Source organism: Platichthys flesus, chromosome 4 (assembly GCF_949316205.1).
Source record: "Platichthys flesus chromosome 4, fPlaFle2.1, whole genome shotgun sequence".
NCBI classification, from domain to species: domain Eukaryota; kingdom Metazoa; phylum Chordata; class Actinopteri; order Pleuronectiformes; family Pleuronectidae; genus Platichthys; species Platichthys flesus.
The window spans coordinates 28490665-28514137 of NC_084948.1; the positions used below are offsets into that span (position 1 = coordinate 28490665).

At 45.8% G+C, this 23473-nt stretch overlaps 4 protein-coding genes across 4 annotated transcripts in view; 2 read left to right on the plus strand and 2 right to left on the minus strand.

The window, feature by feature from the left end:
• The window catches only part of pgm2l1 (phosphoglucomutase 2-like 1), a 9153-nt gene extending 2632 nt beyond the window's left edge, over positions 1 to 6521 (plus strand). Inside the window, exons 2-14 of the mRNA XM_062385815.1 lie at positions 129 to 296; positions 476 to 582; positions 664 to 748; positions 845 to 928; positions 1013 to 1209; positions 1458 to 1647; positions 1728 to 1825; positions 1910 to 2090; positions 2172 to 2265; positions 2389 to 2518; positions 4734 to 4923; positions 5003 to 5136; positions 5272 to 6521. Coding sequence (XP_062241799.1) covers positions 129 to 296; positions 476 to 582; positions 664 to 748; positions 845 to 928; positions 1013 to 1209; positions 1458 to 1647; positions 1728 to 1825; positions 1910 to 2090; positions 2172 to 2265; positions 2389 to 2518; positions 4734 to 4923; positions 5003 to 5136; positions 5272 to 5374 — 1761 coding nt within the window. The 3' untranslated portion in view covers positions 5375 to 6521. The remainder of the gene's footprint in view (positions 1 to 128; positions 297 to 475; positions 583 to 663; positions 749 to 844; positions 929 to 1012; positions 1210 to 1457; positions 1648 to 1727; positions 1826 to 1909; positions 2091 to 2171; positions 2266 to 2388; positions 2519 to 4733; positions 4924 to 5002; positions 5137 to 5271) is intronic.
• Positions 6522 to 9899: 3378 nt separating this feature from the next.
• LOC133951433 (olfactory receptor 11A1-like) lies at positions 9900 to 12291 on the plus strand. Its single transcript, XM_062385358.1, has 2 exons — positions 9900 to 10358; positions 11866 to 12291. Exons 1-2 carry the CDS (start codon positions 9900 to 9902, stop codon positions 12289 to 12291), a joined length of 885 nt encoding a protein of 294 aa, XP_062241342.1.
• Positions 12292 to 12732: 441 nt separating this feature from the next.
• On the minus strand, positions 12733 to 14780 carry LOC133951434 (olfactory receptor 4B13-like). Its single transcript, XM_062385359.1, has 3 exons — positions 13879 to 14780; positions 13078 to 13204; positions 12733 to 12741 (listed from the first exon to the last, which is right to left on the minus strand). Exons 1-3 carry the CDS (start codon positions 14778 to 14780, stop codon positions 12733 to 12735), a joined length of 1038 nt encoding a protein of 345 aa, XP_062241343.1.
• Positions 14781 to 16670: 1890 nt separating this feature from the next.
• On the minus strand, positions 16671 to 17600 carry LOC133951723 (olfactory receptor 11A1-like). The gene has a single exon (XM_062385847.1). It carries the CDS (start codon positions 17592 to 17594, stop codon positions 16671 to 16673), a length of 924 nt encoding a protein of 307 aa, XP_062241831.1. The 5' UTR covers positions 17595 to 17600.
• Between the last annotated feature and the right edge of the window lie 5873 nt (positions 17601 to 23473).

Genomic DNA, 23473 nt, shown 5'->3' on the forward strand with positions numbered 1-23473 from the left:
GGTGTTTGTAAAGGTCACAGCTGCCGAGAGTGTCACTGACCTTCGCTGTAAATGTCAACAGCCTGGACACACACACACAAACACATCATTTACACTGATGTCCCTGTCTCCTGTCTCATGTTCTGTAGAACCAGTGGACCCGGGCTCAGGTGGAGTCTCTTGTGGCCACGGCTCAGTTGGACGATCTGAGGACAAGGCTCGGCAGCAGGATGAGCTTCGGGACGGCCGGACTCAGAGCTCCAATGGGAGCCGGATTCAACCGAATCAACGACCTCACTGTCATCCAGTCCACACAGGTCAGACCCAGTTCATAGACTGGACCGCTGAGGCCAGACCAGTTTATAGACCAGGGCAGACTTTTATGATAAAAAAGATGATTCAATACCTAGTGTGTCATAAAGTCGGACTAAATGAATGAGTTAGTTATGGACTCAGTGTTTTTCATAACGTTGACGTGTTGTTTTCTTGGCTTCAGGGTCTGTGGTCCTACCTGTCCAGGTTCTTTGCTGACTTGAGCAGCAGAGGTGTGGTGGTTGGGTTTGACACCAGGGGACAGGTGGAGAGCGGTTGCAGCAGTCAGAGGTGAGTCCAACAGACGTCCAATGATCATGTGACAGACCAGGACCCACATGTCCCCCTGACAGAACCATGTGTATGTTTCAGGTTGGCAAAGTTAACGGCTGCTGTGATGCTCAGTAGAGACGTCCCCGTACATCTGTTCTCTACGTTTGTCCCCACGCCATTCGTGGTGAGGAAACGCCAGTGATGACATCATCTGTCTCACGGGATGACACGCAAATATACACAATTAGCTGCTACACCTGTTCTGTTTGTGTCTTTGTAGCCATATGCTGTGAAGAAACTAGGAGCAGCCGCTGGAGTCATGATCACCGCTTCACATAATCCTAAAGAAGACAACGGGTACAAGGTCAGAGACACACTCTAAATAAGATGACAATGAAAATGAGCTGAATCTGAATATTGCTGCTGTACCCCCCCCCCCCCCCTGCAGGTGTACTGGTGTAACGGCGCTCAGATCTCCGCACCTCATGACAAGGAGATCCTGCGGAGCATCGAGGAGCAGTTGGAGCCCTGGAGCGCCTCCTGCTGGGACGAGGAGCTGGCGGAGAGCTGCTCCCTGAGGACTGAGCCCCTGACCCAAATCAACAGCTGCTACATGGAGGAACTCGCCTCCCTCTGCTTCCACAGGTAACATGTGTAGCGGTTCACCTGCAGACCTAGTCCATGATGGTGGATCCTGATCCTGATGGTGGACTATGATCACAGCAGGTCTCCTCTACCCTCACTGACTGTAACTCCTCAGTTCAGTGTCTGCTCCTTCATTTCCCTTTGATCTTGAGGTTTTCTAAGCGTCTGTGTAGATTATGTTCTGTCGCCCCCTGGTGGAACGAGTGACTGAACACCCTGCTGGGAACTATTTTCTCTCTGTTTCTCAGGGATCTTAATCGCAGCTGTCCTTTGAAGTTTGTCCATTCGTCCTTCCACGGCGTGGGACACGTCTTTGTCCAGCAGGCCTTCCAGACCTTTGGCTTCCATCCACCAATCCCTGTACCGGAGCAGAAAGACCCCGATCCCAACTTCCCCTCCCTCCGCTGTCCAAACCCAGAGGAGGGGGAGTCTGTTCTGGTGAGACTCAGATCCCAGTTCACTCCTTTGTTCTCCTGGTTCAGTGTTTTGGTAGTAATGGGTTTTCTTCTGTGGTGCAGGAGCTTTCTCTTCTTCTGGCAGAGCGGGAAAACGCTCAGATCGTCTTGGCAACGGATCCTGATGCTGATCGTTTGGCTGTAGCAGAGAAGTCTGATGGGTAACTGGGATGTTTGCTCAAAGGCACTTCAGTCCATATTGTCAGAGATAAAAGCTCTAACACATTCCTGCTGTATTGCTGCAGGTGTGCCTGGAAGGTGTTCACAGGTAATGAGCTGGCAGCTCTGCTGGGCTGGTGGATGTTCTTCAACTGGAAGGAGAATCATCCAGACCCCGCAGACACTGGGAGCCTTTACATGTTGGCCACCACAGTGTCGTCCAAGATCCTGGGCGCCATCGCTCACACGGAGGGGTTCCACTTCGAGGTGAGACCAGAACGCTTCCACCTGGAGAATCTGAGACTGATACAAGAGGATGATGGTCTCTGGTGTCTTTGTGTTGAACAGGAAACTCTTCCAGGGTTTAAGTGGATCGGGAACAGGATACACGAACTCTCCAAAACAGGGAACACGGTCATATTCGCCTTTGAGGAGTCGATTGGTAACTGATTTTAATTTTTTTTAAATCCCTTGACCTTGTCCTCAGCTTAGAGATTTTAACCGCAGCTGATTGGCTCTCATTTTTTTGTGCTGACGTCAGAAACGCTTCTTTCTGTGACATCAGGTTTCCTGTGCGGCAGTATGGTCCCCGAGAAAGATGGCGTGAGCTCGGCAGCCGTCGTGGCAGAAATGGCTTCTTACCTACACAACAAGGGCCTGAGTCTGAACCAGCAGCTCCACAACATCTACCTGACGTACGTGTGTTCATACGTCCACCCATAGTTGGGTTGTCCTTTTGAATCTGAATATATACTCTTCTTGTGATTGATTTAATACTGGAGTGAAACTCTGTAAACTGTTTGAAATCTTCTCGATGATTTTGATTAGAATTAATAATAATTATATGTAGTCTGATTTAAAGATTTAATCTAGAATTGAACCTCAGTTTATGAAGAGAGATTATCACCCAGCTTCCACCACCAGGTGGAGCAGATGCTTCAGAGTGAAGAGGTAGTTAATGTTCAGTGGAGATGTTTGTTGCATCTTTCCAGTGAAGGGGATCAACACGTATTGCAGAGTTACCTCTTTTATTTTGACAGTGGTCTCTGTTGCTGCTTCCTTTTTTTTTTAACTTTGTTTTTATTTTTGTTTTGAATAGTTATTTAAACAGACATGTAAAAGAAAAACAAACACAAAAAAAAAAAAAAAAGAAAAAGCACATACATAAAATGGGTACAAAAAAGGTCATAGAGTCACTTTGTTATTATATAAGTAGCTTGGGGGAGGGAGCCAACTAGAGTATGTGAACATGTGTCCAGGATAAGAGGTAGGTCCTCTTGTTTGACCCAACAATGAGTATCACGGGGGCATTTCAAGGAAAAAGTCTGAAGTGAAAGTCTATTGTCCACCGGAATTCCCGACGCCCGCCGAAAGTGGGCGCTATATTCCACAAGCATACAAAAGGGCGGCAGACCTTTGTTTTTATCTGCATTACAGATGGATATACTTACATGCATACATATACATCTTCAAGAATTCACACACATTTTTATATATTAATACCTTTATCAATACCGTAGCTGTATATTATCTAAACGGATTCAAAATGAGTTGACCATTTTCTCCATATATTTGTGAATTTGTCCATGCATAGGTTTAAGGAGAAAGTCAGCCTTTCCATATGATACATTTCTTTTACAGTTCCAATCCATTCCCCTTTTGTCGGGGGTTCTTTGTTAAGCCACCTTCTTGCAATGCATATTTTACTAGCTGCCAACATTATTTTAAGCAAATACCTGTCGCTAAAGTTAACTGTGGACGGGATATTCACAAGATATATATAGTGCAAAAGTCATGTTTGGTCTCGAAACCCATTATAACGTTAATTTTTTCTACTATTTCCAACCAGTAGGGTCGGATAGTTGGGCACTCCCAGAATATGTGGAAATGGTTCGCCTGGGTGTCTCCACACTCCCTCCAGCAATGCCCATACTCTGGCAAACCCCTCTGAAGTTGTTTTATTCTTGGAGTGATACAAAATCGGGTTGGGGTTTCATATTTGTCCACACAAATTCCCTCCACTGGCCTGAACTTGAAGTGCTCCGATGGGTTTCGCAAATGTTCAGCCAATCCTCTTCAGAAATAATTATTTTAGATTATTTTTCCCATTTTGATTTAATATAAAGTGTGGAAGTTCCTTTATGTGACTGTAAACATGAATAAATTTATATTTTTAGAAATAAGTTTTCTGTTGAGTTTAGATGTATATGCATCAATCATGATAGTTATTAGGTCCGTGTTGCAATTTTCTGTTGTTTTTATATTGCTATTAAAGTGAGATCTAACTTGAAGATATCTGAAGAAGTCTTGCTTTTCTAGGTGGTACCTATCACTAAGTTTTTGAAAGTCAACCAGCAAACCACCATCCAAAATAAGACAGTAAGTGGTAATGCCTTTAAAGGACCAGTTTTTATATCTGCCATCCATGTGGGAAGGCCTAAAATCTTTATCGTTTGCAACCCATCTTAGAATTTTGATATGATTTTCCAGTTTTAATTTAAGACACTCACCAAACCAGATGTTTAGGGGAGTTTTTGTCCAGCAATTTAATTTTTCCTTAACAGATGAGTATAAACTTCAAGTAATGTTTGGAGGGGAATATCCAATTGACTCAGATCTAAATTTTTCCACTTAGCACTGTAACATGGGTTGCACCAATAAATTAAATATCTCTGTTGGGCTGACTTGTAATAGTGCTCCATGTTCGGTAGAGATAGTCCCCCCTTATCTTTGGGTAATTGCAATGTAATATATCTAACGCTAGGTTTAAAGCCTTTCCAAATAAACACAGAAAACATTCTTCTCCACTCGATAAATTGTTTTGAAGGTACTTCTACAGGTATTGATTGAAAGAAAAAAAGTAATCGTGGTAAGATGTTCATTTTGACTGTTGCTGCTTCCTGTCTGCAGGTATGGCTTTCATGTGTCTAAGACCTCCTACGTCGTCTGTCACCACCCGCCCACCATCCAGAAGATCTTTGGCCGGATCAGAAACTTTGACGGCGAGGGATCGTACCCGAAGTCGTGCGGTGGCGTCAGTATCGACCATGTCAGAGACGTGACCAGGGGATACGACAGCAGCCAGGCAGACCTCAGATCTGTAAGACATGGACAGGAAGCAGCTGTGCGAGGTGATGCTGGTTTTTGTGACTTCCTGTGACTCTGTGTTTCCTGTGGAGGTTCTTCCTGTGTCCAGGAGCGGTCAGATGATCACCTTCACGCTTCAGAACGGCGTGGTGGCCACGCTGAGAAGCAGCGGAACAGAACCCAAGATCAAATACTACACCGAGTTCTGTGCACCGCCAGGGAAAAGGTCAGCTGACTGTGACATCACAGCCTGTTTCAGCTCACATTCATCAAGAGAACATGTTGTTTTAGTATTTGACCTGACAAAGTGATCAATGATGAATCAGTGTGTAATGTGTGTTGTTGTGTGTGGCTGTTGCAGTGACCGGTCCAGTCTGGAGGAGGAGCTTACAAAGGTGACGACTGCTCTGCTCGACGACTTCCTGGAACCAGAGAGGAACAACCTGATTCGTCGTTTTGTCTGACCCCACCTCCACGTACCTGGTCCGGCTCTGGGGTGTCACTTCCTGCTGTGTTAGAGCTTCTCTGTGATGTCATTTCCTGCTGTGTTAGAGCTTCTCTGTGATGTCACTTCCTGCTGTGTTAGAGCTTCTCTGTGATGTCACTTCCTGCTGTGTTAGATCTTCTCTGTGATTTCACTTCCTGCTGTGTTAGATCGTCTCTGTGATTTCAATGAAGTTCATGTCGGACTCAGGAAGAAGAATGTGACCGAAGATTGAGAACATCATGCAGAGAGCATGATGGGATCTCAGCAGAGAGCATGATGGGAACTCGGCAGAGAGCATGATGGGATCTCGGCAGAGAGCATGATGGGAACTCGGCAGAGAGCATGATGGGAACTCGGGAGAGAGCATGATGGGAACTCGGCAGAGAGCATGATGGGAACTCGGCAGAGAGCATGATGGGAACTCAGCAGAGTCCAAAGAAAAGAACAAATGTGTTTTGAGGTGAAGGAAAATGACGTTGAAACCTAATGTTTGTTTTCCTGCAGTTTCTCAATGTGGAAGTTGATTATTGACAAGTTTTAGTTTTTCATATCAGCCGGCTGGTGCCAAAACATATTTCATCAGTTTTAATTATTTACATTATGATACTCCAACAATTCTTAAATACATTCTCTAAAGGTAGTTAGACGTTAAAAAAAAACATGAATGAAACTGATCCTTTACTTTTCTGAAAAAAGAAACCAATCAAATTATATCTTGTGTCAGAAAAAGTTTTAAAATCAAAGTCCAGCTTTGATTAAACGTTGTTTGTGTTAAACTGCTTCAGTTCCTAATGAATCTTTCATCTGATCAAGTCTGGATCAATGATGAAGCTGCTCATTAAGTGAACTCCAACCCGTCAGATGAGATGGACTCCACGGAGCTAAAGACGTCTTTGAGCTAAAACACATTTCTGTGGATTTGATTTATTTTTGTGCTCGACAGGTGAAAAGTGTTGTCATGACGACAGAGGCTTGCTCCGTGTTATTTTATTTATGAACAGAGAAAATCTTTATTTTGAATAAATCAAAGTGATGAATCAAACTTCACAGTTTGATTCATCACTTTTTTTTATTCCATCTGTCAAACTGATGATGTCATCAACGTTTCTACTTTATTTTAAAAACATGAATTAAAGTAATAAAGTGTATTTTTCAGTTATTCAAAGTGTCGGGTTTTATTCTGCAGATCTAACTGAAGCAGCAGATTAAGAAATTATTGATAATAATATCAATAATAAAGAACTGCTTGTGTTGACCGAGTCATGGATCTGGACTCCAGAATGTTTTCTTAGTTCACGTCCTGGTGTTATAATTACATTACTTTCCACTTAGCCAACGCTTTTATTGTTATGTAAATGTTTTGAAGTCGTATGTATAAGTATCATATGTCACCAGGAATGAAAATGGATTTACTGTTAACAACTCATTCTAAACATAATTGGAGTAAAGTTTTATTGTGAATGAGGTCTACAGTCGGAATCTTCTTCTTCTCGTGTTCACTGAACTTGTTGATTATTGTTATTAAAGTGAACTCTGCTGAAGTTGAACCCACAGAGGCTGCGACTGTCCCTCAGGTCAAAGGTCACTGCAGCTCATCAACATGTTTGTCCCTGAGGCGTCTTCACACGAGACACAGAGCCCACAGAGACCAACCAGAGTCCTCACAGGACGGATAATGACCTGTGTCCTTCACCAAGCTGTTTACTAACAACTGGCCTTATTAGGATCAAAGACAACAAGTGAAACCAACTGTTCAACTTCAAAGACACAAAGTTACTGTCTCTGACAGAGGGGCCTGACTTCAGGGCCCCCATCACTGATAGAGGGGCCCGACTTCAGGGGCGGCCCCGTCACTGACAGCGGGGCCTGACTTCAGGGTCACCTCACGGACAGAGGGGCCAAACTTCAGGGACCGGTCACTGACAGAGGGGCCCGACTTCAGGGGCGGACCCGTCACTGACAGAGGGGCCCGACTTCAGGGACCGGTCACTGACAGAGGGGCCCGACTTCAGGGACCGGTCACTGACAGAGGGGCCCGACTTGGGAGGCTCCCGACTTGGGAGGCTCCATCACGGACAGAGGGGCCTGCCTTCAGGGACCCGTCACTGACAGAGGGGCCTGACTTCAGGGCCCCCATCACTGATAGAGGGGCCCGACTTCAGGGGCGGCCCCGTCACTGACAGCGGGGCCTGACTTCAGGGTCACCTCACGGACAGAGGGGCCAAACTTCAGGGACCGGTCACTGACAGAGGGGCCCGACTTCAGGGGCGGACCCGTCACTGACAGAGGGGTCCGACTTCAGGGGCTCCTTCACTGACAGAGGGGCCCGACTTCAGGGACCGGTCAATGACAGAGGGGCCCGACTTCAGGGGCGGCCCCGTCACTGACAGAGGGGCCCGACTTCAGGGGCCCCATCACTGATAGAGGGGCCCGACTTCAGGGGCGGCCCCGTCACTGACAGAGTGGCCCGACTTCAGGGACCGGTCACTGACAGAGGGGCCCGACTTGAGAGGCTCCATCACGGACAGAGGTGCCCGACTTCAGGGGCCCTGTCACTGACAGAGGGGCCTGACTTCAGGGACCCATCACTGACACAGTGGCCCGACTTCAGGGGCGGCCCCATCACTGACAGAGGGGCCCGACTTCAGGGGCGGCCCCATCACTGACAGAGGGGCCCGACTTCAGGGGCTCCGTCACTGACAGAGGGGCCTGATTTCAGGGACCGGTCACTGACAGAGGGGCCCGACTTCAGGGGCGGCCCCATCACTGACAGAGGGGCCCGACTTCAGGGGCTCCGTCACTGACAGAGGGGCCCGACTTCAGGGACCCATCACTGACACAGGGGCCCGACTTCAGGGGCGGCCCCGTCACTGACAGAGGGGCCTGACTTCAGGGACCCATCACTGACACAGGGGCCCGACTTCAGGGGTGGCCCCGTCACTGACAGAGGGGCCTGCCTTCAGGGACCCGTCACTGACAGAGGGGCCCGACTTCAGGGCCCCCATCACTGATAGAGGGGCCCGACTTCAGGGGCGGCCCCGTCACTGACAGCGGGGCCTAACTTCAGGGTCACCTCACGGACAGAGGCGCCCGACTTCAGGGGCCCTGTCACTGACAGAGGGGCCTGACTTCAGGGACCCATCACTGACACAGTGGCCCGACTTCAGGGGCGGCCCCATCACTGACAGAGGGGCCCGACTTCAGGGACCGGTCACTGACAGAGGGGCCCGACTTCAGGGGCGGCCCCATCACTGACAGAGGGGCCCGACTTCAGGGGCTCCGTCACTGACAGAGGGGCCTGATTTCAGTTACCGGTCACTGACAGAGGGGCCCGACTTCAGGGGCGGCCCCATCACTGACAGAGGGGCCCGACTTCAGGGGCTCCGTCACTGACAGAGGGGCCCGACTTCAGGGACCCATCACTGACACAGGGGCCCGACTTCAGGGGCGGCCCCGTCACTGACAGAGGGGCCTGACTTCAGGGACCCATCACTGACACAGGGGCCCGACTTCAGGGGTGGCCCCCTCACTGACAGAGGGGCCCGACTTCAGGGACCGGTCACTGACAGAGGGGCCCGACTTGGGAGGCTCCCGACTTGGGAGGCTCCATCACGGACAGAGGGGCCTGCCTTCAGGGACCCGTCACTGACAGAGGGGCCCGACTTCAGGGCCCCCATCACTGATAGAGGGGCCCGACTTCAGGGGCGGCCCCGTCACTGACAGCGGGGCCTGACTTCAGGGGCCGGTCACTGACAGAGGGGCCCGACTTCAGGGGCGGACCCGTCACTGACAGAGGGGTCCGACTTCAGGGGCTCTTTCACTGACAGAGGGGCCCGACTTCAGGGACCGGTCAATGACAGAGGGGCCCGACTTCAGGGGCGGCCCCGTCACTGACAGAGGGGCCCGACTTCAGGGACCGGTCACTGACAGAGGGGCCCGACTTGGGAGGCTCCCGACCGGACTTCAGGGATTGGTCACTGACAGAGGGGCCCGACTTGAGAGGCTCCATCACTGACAGAGGGGCCCGACTACAGGGACCCGTCTGCGACAGAGGGTTCCGACTTCAGGGGGGCCCCTGAACCCATCAGCTCGGACACTGAACCTGAGAGTTCACAGGTTTGAACAGATCAGATTTAAGAACTCAAGCTGTCACTCAACAGTAAAACGGTTAGATATGAAAAGTCTCGCCACAGGGAGGTGCTGGAGGAGGAGGCGGAGTCTCAGTTCATGTTCGTGCCAATCAGCTATCAATAGTCATGTGGCAATAAAATGGGCATAAGTGTTGGACGTCTTCAGAGAAGAGACACAGACACACAAGTACTGCAGGCTACTCATGTGATTTCTTCTTCTGGACCAACAGAGGACTTGTTATCTTATACCTTAGGACGACATGTTCCTGTCTGAAGATTTACAACAAAAAAAAAGTCCCTTCATAATCTTTCTGAACAAGTTTTTGTTTTGGACAAAACAATGAGAAGGAAAAGTTTCATCATTTCCTCACGATGAATTCTACTTCATCTTACTTTGTTCTTGAGGCTTATTTACCTGTGGGAACTTTGAGATACTTGTTCTTCATGTTGACTGCAGTGATTTACGTGTTCATCCTGATTTCCAACACGTCTCTGATTGTAGTTATCTGTATGAACAGAAGTCTCCATGAACCTATGTACGTGTTCCTGTGCAGCCTGTTTGTAAATGAACTGTATGGTAGCACAGGGTTGTTTCCTCTCCTCCTGCTCCAGATCCTCTCAGACGTTCACACTGTTCCTCGTCCTCTTTGTTTCCTGCAGATCTTCTGTTTGTACACGTATGTGAATGTGGAGTTTTGTAATTTAGCCGTGATGTCTTATGACAGATATCTGGCCATCTGTTGTCCTCTGCAGTACAACACACGTATGACGGTGAACAAAGCAGTCACCTTCATTACTGTGCTCTGGTTTTACTCTTTTGTGAAGTTTCTGGTTACTTTATCGTTGAACATCCGTTTGCCTCTTTGTGGAAACGTCTTGGACAGTTTGTATTGTCAAAACTTCCTTGTGGTGAAGTTAGCGTGTTCCGACACCACAGTGAACAACATCTACGGACTGTTCATTGTTTCTTTAACCGTCTTAGTTCCTCTGCTTCTGATCCTGTTCTCCTACACGGAGATTCTCAAAGTTTGTTTCTCTGGTTCCAAGCAGACGAGACAGAAAGCCGTCAGTACCTGCACCCCCCACCTGGTGTCGCTGCTCAACTTCTCTTTCGGCTGTTTGTATGAAATAATGCAGAGCAGGTTTGATATGAGCCGTCTTCCCAAAGTGCTCAGACTCTTCTTGTCCTTGTATTTCTCGGTGCTGCAGTTTCTGTTGAATCCCGTCATGTTTAGAATGCAAATGTCAAAACTGCGGATCCCCTGTAAACGTCTGTTTAAAGGTCACAGAGTCTCTGTGTAGAAGCTCTCATCCATCACAAGGTCCAGCCACAGTTACACTTTGTGTCACCACGTCACACAGTTTTTTTCTCGGAAGCAGCTACACCTTGAGAGGAGTTATTTCCAGTGAACCTAAATATAATTTCTAAAGTTCATGTTTGGGAGCCTTGTCCTGGGACACGCTGTGGATCAGCTGCTCGTTGTGACCCGGCTCAGGGCCTCGTGCTGACCTCTTAACTTCACAATAAAGGTCCAAATGTTTCCTTCACTGATTCATTGAATTGATAATTGTCACTGACTTTGTGCCACGGGGGGGGGGGGGGGGGGGATTGAAAGTAAGAAGATAAGAAGATACTTCTGGTCACTCTTTGATCAACCTGTGGTGAAAGATTGTTTGATTTGCTAAAACCACAATACCAATTCTTTAGTAAATTACAATGTGAAACCAAAACTAACCAGATCACGTGAATAAATAAACTATATTAATACAGAACCTTCCATACAAGAAATGCATTATGTACAGTACAGATAAGAAATCAAAACACTATAAAACATAATTCAAATGAAAAGAGAAGAGATATTAAGAAACATAGGAACATGTAAAATTACATTTAAAGGAAATATATTTAAAATAAAAGTCAATATGATTTAAAAAATGCATAAACAGGAAAGGAAGAAAATGATATCAATATAAGAGCACAGGAGTGTAAGTGTGAGATCTAGTTGAAGTGTGAAGTAAAGAGAAATGTTTACTTCTCTGATATCGAGTCTGATCAACATTTTGCATCTCAGATTTTCTTTGGGCTGGAATCTCTGATAGATTTGCTGCTGATGTTCTCAGTGTCCTGAGAGGGGCAGCTGTGTAACTGGGTCCATTCAGAGTGTGAGGAGGAGAACCTGGAAGTCTGTCCTGTGTGATTTGGTCCTCTTGGTAAACGAGCTCCAGAGTTCTGAATGAGTCTCTCCATGTTTCTATGGGACGCCTGTGAAAAGTGGATTAATCCTGTTCGATAGAAATAAAGGCATAAATGGAATTTAGCCGTGATGTCTTATGACAGATAACTGGCCATCTGTTGACTTCCCCTTTACAGCTGTGTGGAAACTTCATTCACAAAGTTTACTGTGGAAACTTCTCTGTGGTCAAACTGTCGTGTTCTGACACCACAGCCAACAACGTGTATGGACTCATCTTCACATTCATCTCCATCATCCTTCCTCTGGTTTTAATCCTCTACACGTACGTGAGGATTTTTAAGGTTTGTTTCTCTGGTTCCAAGCAGACGAGACAAAAAGCCGTCAGCACCTGCACCCCCCACCTGGCCTCGCTGCTCAACTTCTCCTTTGGTTGTTCATTTGAAATCGTGCAGAGCAGATTTAATATGAACAGTTTATCCTTGTACGCTATAACATGTCTGCCGCTCTTTAATCCCGTACTGTACGGACTGAACATGACTAAGATTCGGACTAAGTTCCTTATCCACTGAACAGACTTTGACACAAGGTACGAATCTTAGTTCCTGATCCAAATGATTGGATCAGTTCGACCAACAACAGAAAACAAGTGGATGCTACTGAATGTTCTAATGTCACTGACTGTGGAGCTGTGAAATATGCAACAGATATTAGTAATAAAATATCACTAATAATAATCTTACATCTAAAGTATCTGAGTAAAGCCTCTTAGTAAAGTATCTGAGTAAAGCCTCTTAGTAAAGTATCTGAGTAGAGTATCTGAGTAAAGTGTCTGATTAAAGTATCTGAGTAGAGTATCTGAGTAGAGAATCCGAGTAAAGTATCTGAGTAGAGTATCTGAGTAGAGTATCTGAGTAAAGTATCTGAGTAGAGTATCTCAGTAGAGTATCTGAGTAAAGTATCTGAGTAGAGTATCTGAGTAAAGTATCTGAGTAGAGTATCTGAGTAAAGTCTCAAAGTCTCTAGAAATGAAAAAGAAACAAAACAAAGACAAATATATTTTTTCCCTGAAGAAGCTTTATTTGTCACAGTCAAACACATTCAAACTTATTTTCCTACATTTTCATTATCAACTCAGATAATATTACTGACACATGTGAAGGGTCATTTATTGTCCTTTATTCAAACATCTGCTGGAGGGACTGAAGAGCCGACTCTTACACAGCAGGCGTATTCCGACCGGACCTGATGGAGTTAAAGAGCGGCGGACATTTGAGAAAATACAAAGATAAAAATATTTTCAACATGTGAGGTACAGTGCTCATATTGAACCTGCTCTGTAATACTTCAAAACAAACCCTGAAGGAGAAGTGGAGGAGCGAGGCCAGGTGGGGGGTGCAGGTGCTGACGGCCTTTGTCTCGTCTGCTTGGAACCAGAGAAACAAACCTTTAAAATCCTCACGTAGAAATAAAGACTCGCAGACACAGGAACACAGACTGCAAACAGCAACAAGTTCATAGATGTTATTGACTCTGGTGTCATAACAGGCCAGTTTAATGAGGGAGTAGTTATCACAACACACTTTGTTAATGATGTTTCCACTCGGCTGTAAAAACCCAGTCAGAGAAGTCGTGACAAAAACTGCAGCTCAAGGAGGCATTGATGTCATTTAACACTAAGAGGAAAGATGAAGGAAACCAGAGGTCAAAGGTCAAGGTCACATTGACCTTACATGAATCTGGAAAAAGTTTGCAGAAACATATACACAGAAACTGCAGAGTGCATTAATAGTATAGATTCAAACTTTAAGCTCTGGCCTCATATCTATTGGCTCAGAAAACAACTGGTCTATGACATCACCTTTGATCCCTTCACCTAGGGTTAGGGTCAAATAACAGCAACGAGCCAGTGTTCACCTGGATCACATGAAGGGCTGGAAGCCACCTACACACACACACACACACACACAAACACAAAACCACAAGAACCACAAGATAAATATATTCATTATCCTTTTATATTTGATAATGTGCAAATCTCTCAAGTCCTTAACAATAAACATCAGTGTTGTTTGAAGTGCAGGAGGGGGGTGCACTACACAGCTGCTGCATGTCCTGGATGTCAAGGTTTCTGTCCTGAGACCCGATGGACATATAGGTTACGGATTTTAGACATCTTCAGTCCAAACATCACAGGGTTGAACAGCGGCTGACATGTTAGAAAATATAAAGATAAAAATATTCTCAACATAATAGGAACACTGCTCATATTAAACCTGTTCTGTAATACTTCAAAACAAGCCCCGAAGGAGAAGTTGAGCAGCGAGGCCAGGTGGGGGGTGCAGGTGCTGACGGCTTTCTGTCTCATCTGCTTGGAACCAGAGAAACAAACCTTTAAAATCCTCACGTACGTGTAGAGGATTAAAACCAGAGGAAGGATGATGGAGATGAATGTGAACATGAGTCCATACACGTTGTTGACTGTGGTGTCAGAACACGACAGTTTGACCACAGAGTAATTGTCACAGTAAACTTTGTGAATGATGTTTCCACACAGCTGTAAAGGGGAAGTCAACGATACCAAAACAACAATCGCAAGAAAAGGGAACAACCACGTGACAGCAATTAGCATCGTAACTGTTTGAGTTGTCATACGTGTGTTGTACTGCAGAGGACAACAGATGGCCAGGTATCGGTCATAAGACATCACGGCTAAATTAAAGAATTCAACACAAGCGTAGAAGTGAACACAGAAGATCTGCAGGAAGCAAAGAGGACGAGGAACAGTGTGAACGTCTGAGAGGATCTGGACCAGGAGGAGAGGAAACAACCCTGTGCTACCATACAGTTCATTTACAAACAGGCTGCACAGGAACACGTACATAGGTTCATGGAGACTTCTGTTCATACAGATAACTACAATCAGCAGCACGTTGGCACAGAGGATCAACAAGTACAAGGACAGGACCATCGTGAAGAACAAGTATCTCAACAGTCCAGAGTCCACATAAGCAGCCAGAGTGAAATAAGAAACCAGAGAGGAGTTTATTTTCCTCCACATTTCAGTTTGTAAAACAACTACAATGTTCAGAAAATGATAAAACCATCAATCACACAATCAGCAGATTGATATGATGTAAAAGAAGCTCATGCTAAAGAGCTGAAGAACCTTCAGTGCACGAGAGTGTGAACGGAGACGAGGCAGTGACCTGAACTCTTTAAGTCAGTGACGCCCACAGCAGCAGAGTGACGTCGCTGTGAGAGGACTGACCGAGAGAGCGCTCCTGTTTTTCATTCTATCTCTTATATACAAGATACATTTATTAATCACACACACACACACACACAGACGCACTACATGCAAATGAATTTGTCCTCTGCTTTGGACCCATCTGGTGAAGACAGCGGGACACACAGAGCAGCGGGTGGCCATGATGTTAGGGGAGAAAGGTGCCTTGCTCAGGGACACTTAGACAGTGGGTAGGGAGAGTTTGGACTTTTGAACAGATCCAGGTGTTGTCCATCCAGGTTTGTTTTGTTGTCCCTCCATGGAGTCGGACCAGAGACCTTCCAGTCTGATCTCTTCCCAATTTTCTGCCCATAGTCCAGTTTTTCTGGCACTAGTTTCATGTGTGAGTGCACAAACCCCAGTCTGGCACTGGTCCGTTTCTGTAAACCCGCACCAGTACAGCTTCGCACTGGAGCTGAGCCGTTATCCACACTTATCTCCAAGTGTCATCAGGAGCAGCACAGAGCCAGTAATCCGTGACCTGTCAGCCATGATGGATTCTGGCCTCTTGTTCCTCCACATGTTCCTGCAGATGTTTCCGCAGCTTTCAAACGCTCACACTTTGTCACACTTTTTACAAACAGCCGCTGGAAACGCTGTCGTCCACAACTTGGCTTCCACCCTTCATGTGATCCAGGTGGATACTGGCTCGCTGCTGTTGCCAGTTATTTGACCCTAACCCTAAGTGAAGGGGTCAAAGGTGACGTCATAAGCCAGTTGTTTTCTGAGCCAATAGATATCAGGCCAGAGCTTAAAGGTAAGATCTCCATAGATCCTGATGGTGTCAGCTGACCATGATCAGGATCCACCACCAGGATCTAGGGCCATGTAGGTGAAGAGGAGGATTTTAAATTCTAAACAGGAAGTCGGTGGAGTGAAGCTAACACAGGAGACATGTTTTCTCTGTCCCTGGTTGTCTTCAGGACACGTGCTGCAGCAGTTTGGACAAAGTGCAGAGTCTTTAACGACTTCCTGCTTCAGCCGGATAATAAGGAATTACAATAATCACGTCTGGACGGAACAAAGGCCTCGTTCGTCTGCGTCTTTTTGAGACATGATGTTTGAGATGTTACAGAAAGAAGACGGTCCTAGAAATAGGTTTTAAATAACACACAGAAAACAAATCAAAAGCTGAATAAAAGGTTCAAAGATGATGATCTGTTTGATTCGGATTTATACTGTTATCTTATTTAATAACATTTCTTTTCTGGACTCTTGGACAAAATAAGATATTTAAAAAATGTGCATGAAAGTTTAAATGTTTACTGTTGCAATAAACGTCTGATACTGAAACTGAGCGTCTTTAGAATTTTCATTATTTTGATTTATTATGGTAAGTTATTATAAATGTTTATTGACATATCATTTATTAATGCATTTATTTTATAATTAGCACATGAGTTATTGATAAGTAAACGTGTCCCCGACTACAAGGTGGATTTTGCTTCTTGTTTTTCACGTGGTTCCAGTCGAACGTTCTGTCGTTGACTTTAGACACAAACATCAAGTGAAGAAGAAAAAACATTCTCACTCTTTATGAAACAAAGTATTTGTAAATAACACATTTTTGTAGTATTAATACAATTGACCACACAGACATTAAACTGCAACATTAATGATGACATGAGAAAAGAAATTCATGTATTGTTTTTTCCCACTGACCTACATGTTTCCACACAACATGCGTTTACACATGATCCAGATCTTAGACATTTTCAGTCCGTACAGTACGGGAGTAAAGAGCGGCTGACACGTTAGAAAGTATAAAGATAATAGAATACCCAACATGTGTGGGACACTGCTCATATCAAACCTGCTCTGTAATATTTGAAAACAAGCCCCGAAGGAGAAGTTGAGCAGCGAGGCCAGGTGGGGGGTGCAGGTGCTGACGGCTTTCTGTCTCGTCTGCTTGGAACCAGAGAAACAAACCTTTAAAATCCTCACGTACGTGTAGAGGATTAAAACCAGAGGAAGGATGATGGAGATAAATGTGTAGATGAGTCCATACACGTTGTTGACTGTGGTGTCAGAACACGACAGTTTGACCACAGAGAAGTTTCCACAGTAAACTTTGTGAATGATGTTTCCACACATCTTTAAAGGGGAAGTCAACGATACCAAAACAACAATCGCAAGAAAAGGGAACAACCACGTGACAGCAATTAGCATCGTAACTGTTTGAGTTGTCATACGTGTGTTGTACTGCAGAGGACAACAGATGGCCAGGTATCGGTCATAAGACATCACGGCTAAATTAAAGAATTCCACACAAGCATAAGAATAAACACAGAAGATCTGCAGGAAGCAAAGAGGACGAGAAACAGTGTGAACGTCTGAGAGGATCTGGACCAGGAGGAGAGGAAACAACCCTGTGCTACCATACAGTTCATTTACAAACAGGCTGCACAGGAACACGTACATAGGTTCATGGAGACTTCTGTTCATACAGATAACTACAATCAGCAGCACGTTGGCACAGAGGATCAACAAGTACAAGGACAGGACCATCGTGAAGAACAAGTATCTCAACAGTCCAGAGTCCACATAAGCAGCCAGAGTGAAATAAGAAACCAGAGAGGAGTTCATCACGACTCTTTTGTTTCATGAAGAAGTGGAAACAAAAGAAAACGCACGCTCGTGTGCAGAATCCAACACATTCATGATATTCAGGCTCGGCTCAGTAAAGAAAAACATCATCTAGAAAACAGAGGATCTGGTTTCAAATCACAGTCGTGAAGTGAACGGTGACGTTCAGCTGCTGCTCGTCCAAACTGAGCTGAAGCTCTGGAACCTCTTCTTTTAACTGCTCTGGCTGAGGGGCCATCCACAGAGTGACCTCATCCACAAGACAATATAGGATCTAATGTGTTTCTAACATTTGCTGATGGGTTGACATCATATTTAGATAGAAAGATAGATAGATAGATAGATAGATAGATAGATAGATAGATAGATAGATAGATAGATAGATAGATAGATAGATAGATATTTAGATAGATAGAGAGATAGATAGATAGATAGATAGATAGATAGATAGATTACTTTATTCATCCCCGAAGGGAAATTAAGTCGTCATAGCAGCCGGTACATTTGAATACAATAAAATACAATACAATAGAATAAAATAAAATAAAATAAAATAAAATAAAATAAAATAAAATAAAATAAAATAAAATAAAATAAAATAAAAAATACAAAAATAAAATAAAATAAAATATAAAATATAAAATATAAAATATAAAATATAAAATATAAAATATAAAATATAAAATATAAAATATTGCGACAGAAACAATAAAAACAGAAACACAAGATAAATGGGTAGATAAGGTGCAGTGGCAGATGATGGTAAGTACTGATGATATGATGGTAATGTTATTGTTACAGTATCTATATAAAAAATAGCACAGTATATATAGTATATAATATATATTTATATATGAAAGTAATTATACCAATATAATAATAGCAGTATATAGTAATAATAGCAGCAACAGTATATATAATAATAATTATAGTAAAATATAATAATAATAACAACAACATGTACACATGTATAAATATGTGTATATAAACTTATCTATACAAAGAATATATAAAGAGTATGATATAATATATGATATATAGTACGGGTATAAATATAAGTATTTGGCGATACAATAGATAATATGATATACTATTAGAGTGTAAGAATATGTAGACTGAGTGTTCAAAAGACAGTATTATTGTATAAAGTGATGAATTGAGACAGGTGTGTGTAGGTCAGTTGTGTGATGGTGGCTCTGACAGAGGTAGAGGAGTTGTACAGTCTTATTGCGGTTGGGAGGAACGACTTCCTGTATCGTTCCTTAGAGCAGCGGGTTGAATGAGTCTGTGGCTGAAGCTGCTCCTTAGCTTGTCCAGTGTTTTGTGGAGGGGGGGGAGAGGGAGTGTCCATGATTGCCAGCAGTTTTGCCAGCATCCTGTCCTCCACCACCTCCTCCAGGGTGACCAGCTTAGAGCCAACCACAGACTCTGCCTTCCTGACGAGTTTTTTCAGTTTGTTGGCGTCCTTAGCCTTGATGCCCGCACCCCAGGCTAACCTTTAACCTTAGAAACATATTATACATGTTCACTCTAATGAGCTGATCTTTTGATAAACATATTTCTATCGTTCTCTTATGATATGTGTCTATTTGAATTATACTTTGACTGGAAATTAGGTTCATGGGATTTTTGCCTCCAGTTACAAAGACAGGACTCGTTCATAATTTGGTTCTTGGTCCAACTCTCAGAGCAGAAGAGGAGTTCTGGATCTGGATCAAACTGATCCTGGTTCTGTTGCTTTGCAGTGAAAACACTTTGTTTGATAGTTTGGACTTTTGGACCAATCACAGGAAGTAGAGACAGAATTAAACAGAAGAAGAAGAAGAAGACTTTCGACTTTTGGATAAGTTTAATGACACATTGTCAAAGTAAATCTTAATTATTCAACTATGTGAAAAGAAAGGATAAATCAGTCTATGCACACACACATCATACACCAACCCTACAGTTACAGGATGTTCTGTTGAAATGTTAAAACCAGAGACTGGTTGTCCCCCAGTGAGGACAGGACCTGTCCCACACAGCCCTGAAACCCTCCAACTTAGAGAGATAGATAGATGGATACTTTATTAATCCCGAGGGAAATCAGAAAACTTGTCCGTCAGTGTAAAATAAGCATGTTCAATCCTCAGCTGAGCTGCCACCAAACCCCTCAGACACACAGTGGATCAGTCCACCCCTCAGACTCACAGTGGATCAGTCCACCCCTCAGACACACAGTGGATCAGTCCACCCCTCAGGCACACAGTGGATCAGTCCACCCCTCAGACACACAGTGGATCAGTCCAGCCTCCAGGTCGCTATCTTTGCATTTGAAAAGAGAAATTCATTAAAACCATAGTGTGTTTTTCCCTTGCTATGTAGTTGGGTCCAAAAACAAAGAGTGGCATAGAGACACCTCTCCTAAACCCCCCACCCACTGTTGCAGTTGTTTAAATGTGTTAGCTAATCGGGGACAGGACACTACTAGGTGGCGGTGTGGCCTAGTGGTTAGAGAGGTGGTTCTCCAACAAGAAGGTTGCTTAATGACAAACAAGGTACAAGTGTGGGGAAACCAACAGGAAGTAGAGCTAGACACAAGACACAAGAACCAAGAACCTGGAAAACAAAATAAAACAGGAAGTGAATACAAACAAACAGACTGAACAGATTGTTACAGTACCTCCCCCTCAAGGGACGGCTCCAGACGTCCCCAGTTGGTCCGGGTGACGCCGTTAGAAATCTCTATCAGAGTCTTAGCAAAAATGTCCCTAGAAGGGACCCAGGACCTCTCCTCGGGTCCATAACCCTCCCAGTCCACGAGGTACTGAAGTCCACGGTCCCTGCGGCAGACCGCCAGAAGTCGCAGAGCTGCATATGTTGGCCCCCCATCAATGACCTGGACGGGGTGGAGGGTGTCTGGTGGAGGGAGCCAGCGAACTGGTCCTGACGGGTTTGACCTTGGACACACGGAAGGTCGGATGGACCCTCATTGTCCTTGGGAGCTTGACTTGCACCGCCACAGGGTTTACCACCTTCGTGATGGGGAACAGACCAACGAATCTGCGAGCTAGCTTGCAGGACTCCAGGTGAAGAGGAAGGTCCTTGGTGGACAACCAGACTCTTTGGCCAACCTTGTAGTGCAGAGCTTGAGAACGGCCCTTGTCAGCCACATATGTGTATCCGCTGGAGGTGCGGAGGAGAGCCGCCTGTGTTCTTCTCCAAGTAAGATGGCAGCGGCGCACCAAGGCCTGAGCAGATGATAGCGTAATCTCCTCCTCTAGCTCAGGAAACAGGGGTGGCTGATATCCATATACCCACTGGAAAGGGGAAAGTCCTGTGGCTGAGACAGGGAGAGAATTATGAGCATACTAAATCCGATCAAATTTTTGCTCCAAAGGGAAGGATTTTGTGACCCCACACAGCGGAGTCCTGTCTCCAGCTCCTGGTTGTAATGTTCAGTCTGGTCGATCGACTGGGGGTGAAAACCGGAGGAGAGGCTGGCTGTGGCACCAACGAGCCTACAGAATTCCTTCCAAAACCTGGAGGCAAACTGGAGTCCCAGGTCCGACACTACATCCTGAGAGAGTCTGTGTGAACGAAAAAGATGAGACAACATAACCACTGCCGTCCTCATATTAGCCCTATCGAAGTCACCAACAACAATCTATCTATCTATCTAATCTATCTATTGAATCTATATACCAACAACAACAGAGACTGCATCAGGGTAAGCATCCTCAAGTCCATCAATAACTCCGTACAGATCGTCTAACGCTCACGTTTTGTCTGCCTGCGGTGGAATATAAACAGCTTTGATTATAACGGAGCTGAATCCACCTCTGTTCTTACCCGACTCAGAGGGCCTGTCCTGCCGGTAGATGGAAAAAACAGCCGGAGTGACGGTGGAGTAAGGCATCATAGGATCCAGCCAGGTCTCAGTGAACGCTAGCACACAGCAGTTTGCGATGTCCTGCTGGAAGTTAGTCCGTGCGTGTAGCTCGTCCATTTTATTGTCCAGGGATTGAACGTTCACAAGTAGAATGCTCGGCAGCGGGGGGATTGCAGCTTCTCGTCCGAGACCTGCACAGGATACCAGCCCCCTTCCCTCGCTTCTTTCTCCTCCGTCGGCGTATTGGTAAACAGACCGGCGGAAGAACATAGGAGCCAGAGCAAGCACTCCGATAAGTTGAAAGAAACTCCGTATTAAGCAACGAATGAATTTCCAAAAGTGTTAGTCGATCTAACCGTGTGAACAACAGTGCAGTGTGTAAAGAAAAGAAAAAAAAAGAAAAACGTAATAAACCTAAGACTGCATAGTGCAGATACGGGGAGCACAAAGGGCACATGAACTCCCTTTACTTTTTCGCTTTGCCCTGTAAGCCCTTCTGTAAACTGAGCGGATCAAGGAAACGAAAAGTGGACAATGAGTGCCGAGTGTTTAACACGGAGTGGACAACAAATTACTTTTTCACTGAAGTCCAATCGAAGGCTGTCTGCCTGATTTGTAGAGAAAATGTCACAGTTTTTCAAGGAGTACAACATCAGCCGTCACTTTGCTACGAAGCATGCTAACTACGCTAGCAAACAGTCGACGCAAGAATTGGCGGCTACGGCTCAGAGGTTGCCGGCTAATTTACAGACTCAGCAAAAAAAAATTCACCGACAAACTGCGATTCAAGAGTCAACTACCAAGGCAAGTTTTTTCTCACTCATCGTCATCCGCTTATCCGGGGTCGGGTCGCGGGGGGAGCAGCTCAAGCAGGGGGCCCCAGACTTCCCTTTCCCCGGGCCACATTGACCAGTTCTGACGGGGGGATCCCGAGGCGTTCCCAGGCCAGTGTTGAGATATAATCTCTCCACCTAGTCCTGGGTCTTCCCCGAGGTCTCCTCCCCACTGGACGCGCCTGAAAAACCTCCCAAGGAAGGCGCCCAGTGGGCATCCTTACCAGATGCCCGAACCACCTCAGCTGACTCCTTTCTAAGTAAAGGAGCAGCGGCTCTAATCCGAGTTCCTCACGGATGACTGAGCTTCTCACCCTATCCCTAAGGGAGACGCCAGCCACCCTTCTGAGAAAACTCATCTCGGCCGCTTGTACCGCGATCTCGTCCTTTCGGTCATCACCCAGCCCTCATGACCATAGGTGAGGATAGGAACGAAGATCGACTGCTAGATCGAGAGCTTTGCCTTGCGGCTCAGCTCTCTTTTCGTTACAACGGTGCGGTAAAGCGAATGCAATACCGCCCCCGCTGCTCCGATTCTCCGGCCAATCTCACGCTCCATAGTACCCTCACTCGCGAACAAGACCCCGAGGTACTTGAACTCCTTCACTTGGGCTAAGGACTCATTTCCTACCCACAGTAAGCAATCCATCGGTTTCCTGCTAAGAGTCATGGCCTCAGATTTAGCGGTGCTGATCCTCATCCCAGCCGCTTCACACTCGGCCGCCAGCCGATCCAGTGAGTGCTGAAGGTCACAAGCCGATGATCCAATGAGGACCACATCATCCGCAAAAAGCAGTGACGAGATCCTCAGACCACCGAACTGCAACCCCTCCCCACCACGACTACGCCTCGATATCCTGTCCATGTATATCACAAACAGGATTGGTGACAAGGCGCAGCCCTGGCGGAGACCAGCATCCACTGAGAACGAAACTGACTGGCTGCCGAGGACGCGAACACAGCTCTCGCTTTGGGAGTACAGGGATTGGATGGCCCTGAGGATAGACCCCCTTACCCCATACTCCCGCAGCACCTCCCACAGTTTCTCCCGGGGGACCCGGTCATACGCCTTCTCCAGATCCACAAAACACATGTAGACCGGATGGGCATACTCCCAGGCCCCCTCCAGGATCCTTGCGAGAGTGAAGAGCTGGTCCGTAGTTCCACGTCCGGGG

Coding starts and splice junctions, on each gene's coding strand:
- LOC133951434 (XM_062385359.1), bottom strand. CDS start 14,780: ATGTGGAGGAAAATAAACTCCTCTCTGGTTTCTTATTTCACTCTGGCT. Junction 13,205..13,878: donor AAGATGTCTAAAATCCGTAA/CCTATATGTCCA, acceptor TCTGTGTTCCTG/TGTCTGCGAGTCTTTATTTC.
- LOC133951723 (XM_062385847.1), bottom strand. CDS start 17,594: ATGAACTCCTCTCTGGTTTCTTATTTCACTCTGGCTGCTTATGTGGAC.
- LOC133951433 (XM_062385358.1), top strand. CDS start 9,900: ATGAATTCTACTTCATCTTACTTTGTTCTTGAGGCTTATTTACCTGTG. Junction 10,359..11,865: donor ACTCTTTTGTGAAGTTTCTG/GTTACTTTATCG, acceptor GTCTTATGACAG/ATAACTGGCCATCTGTTGAC.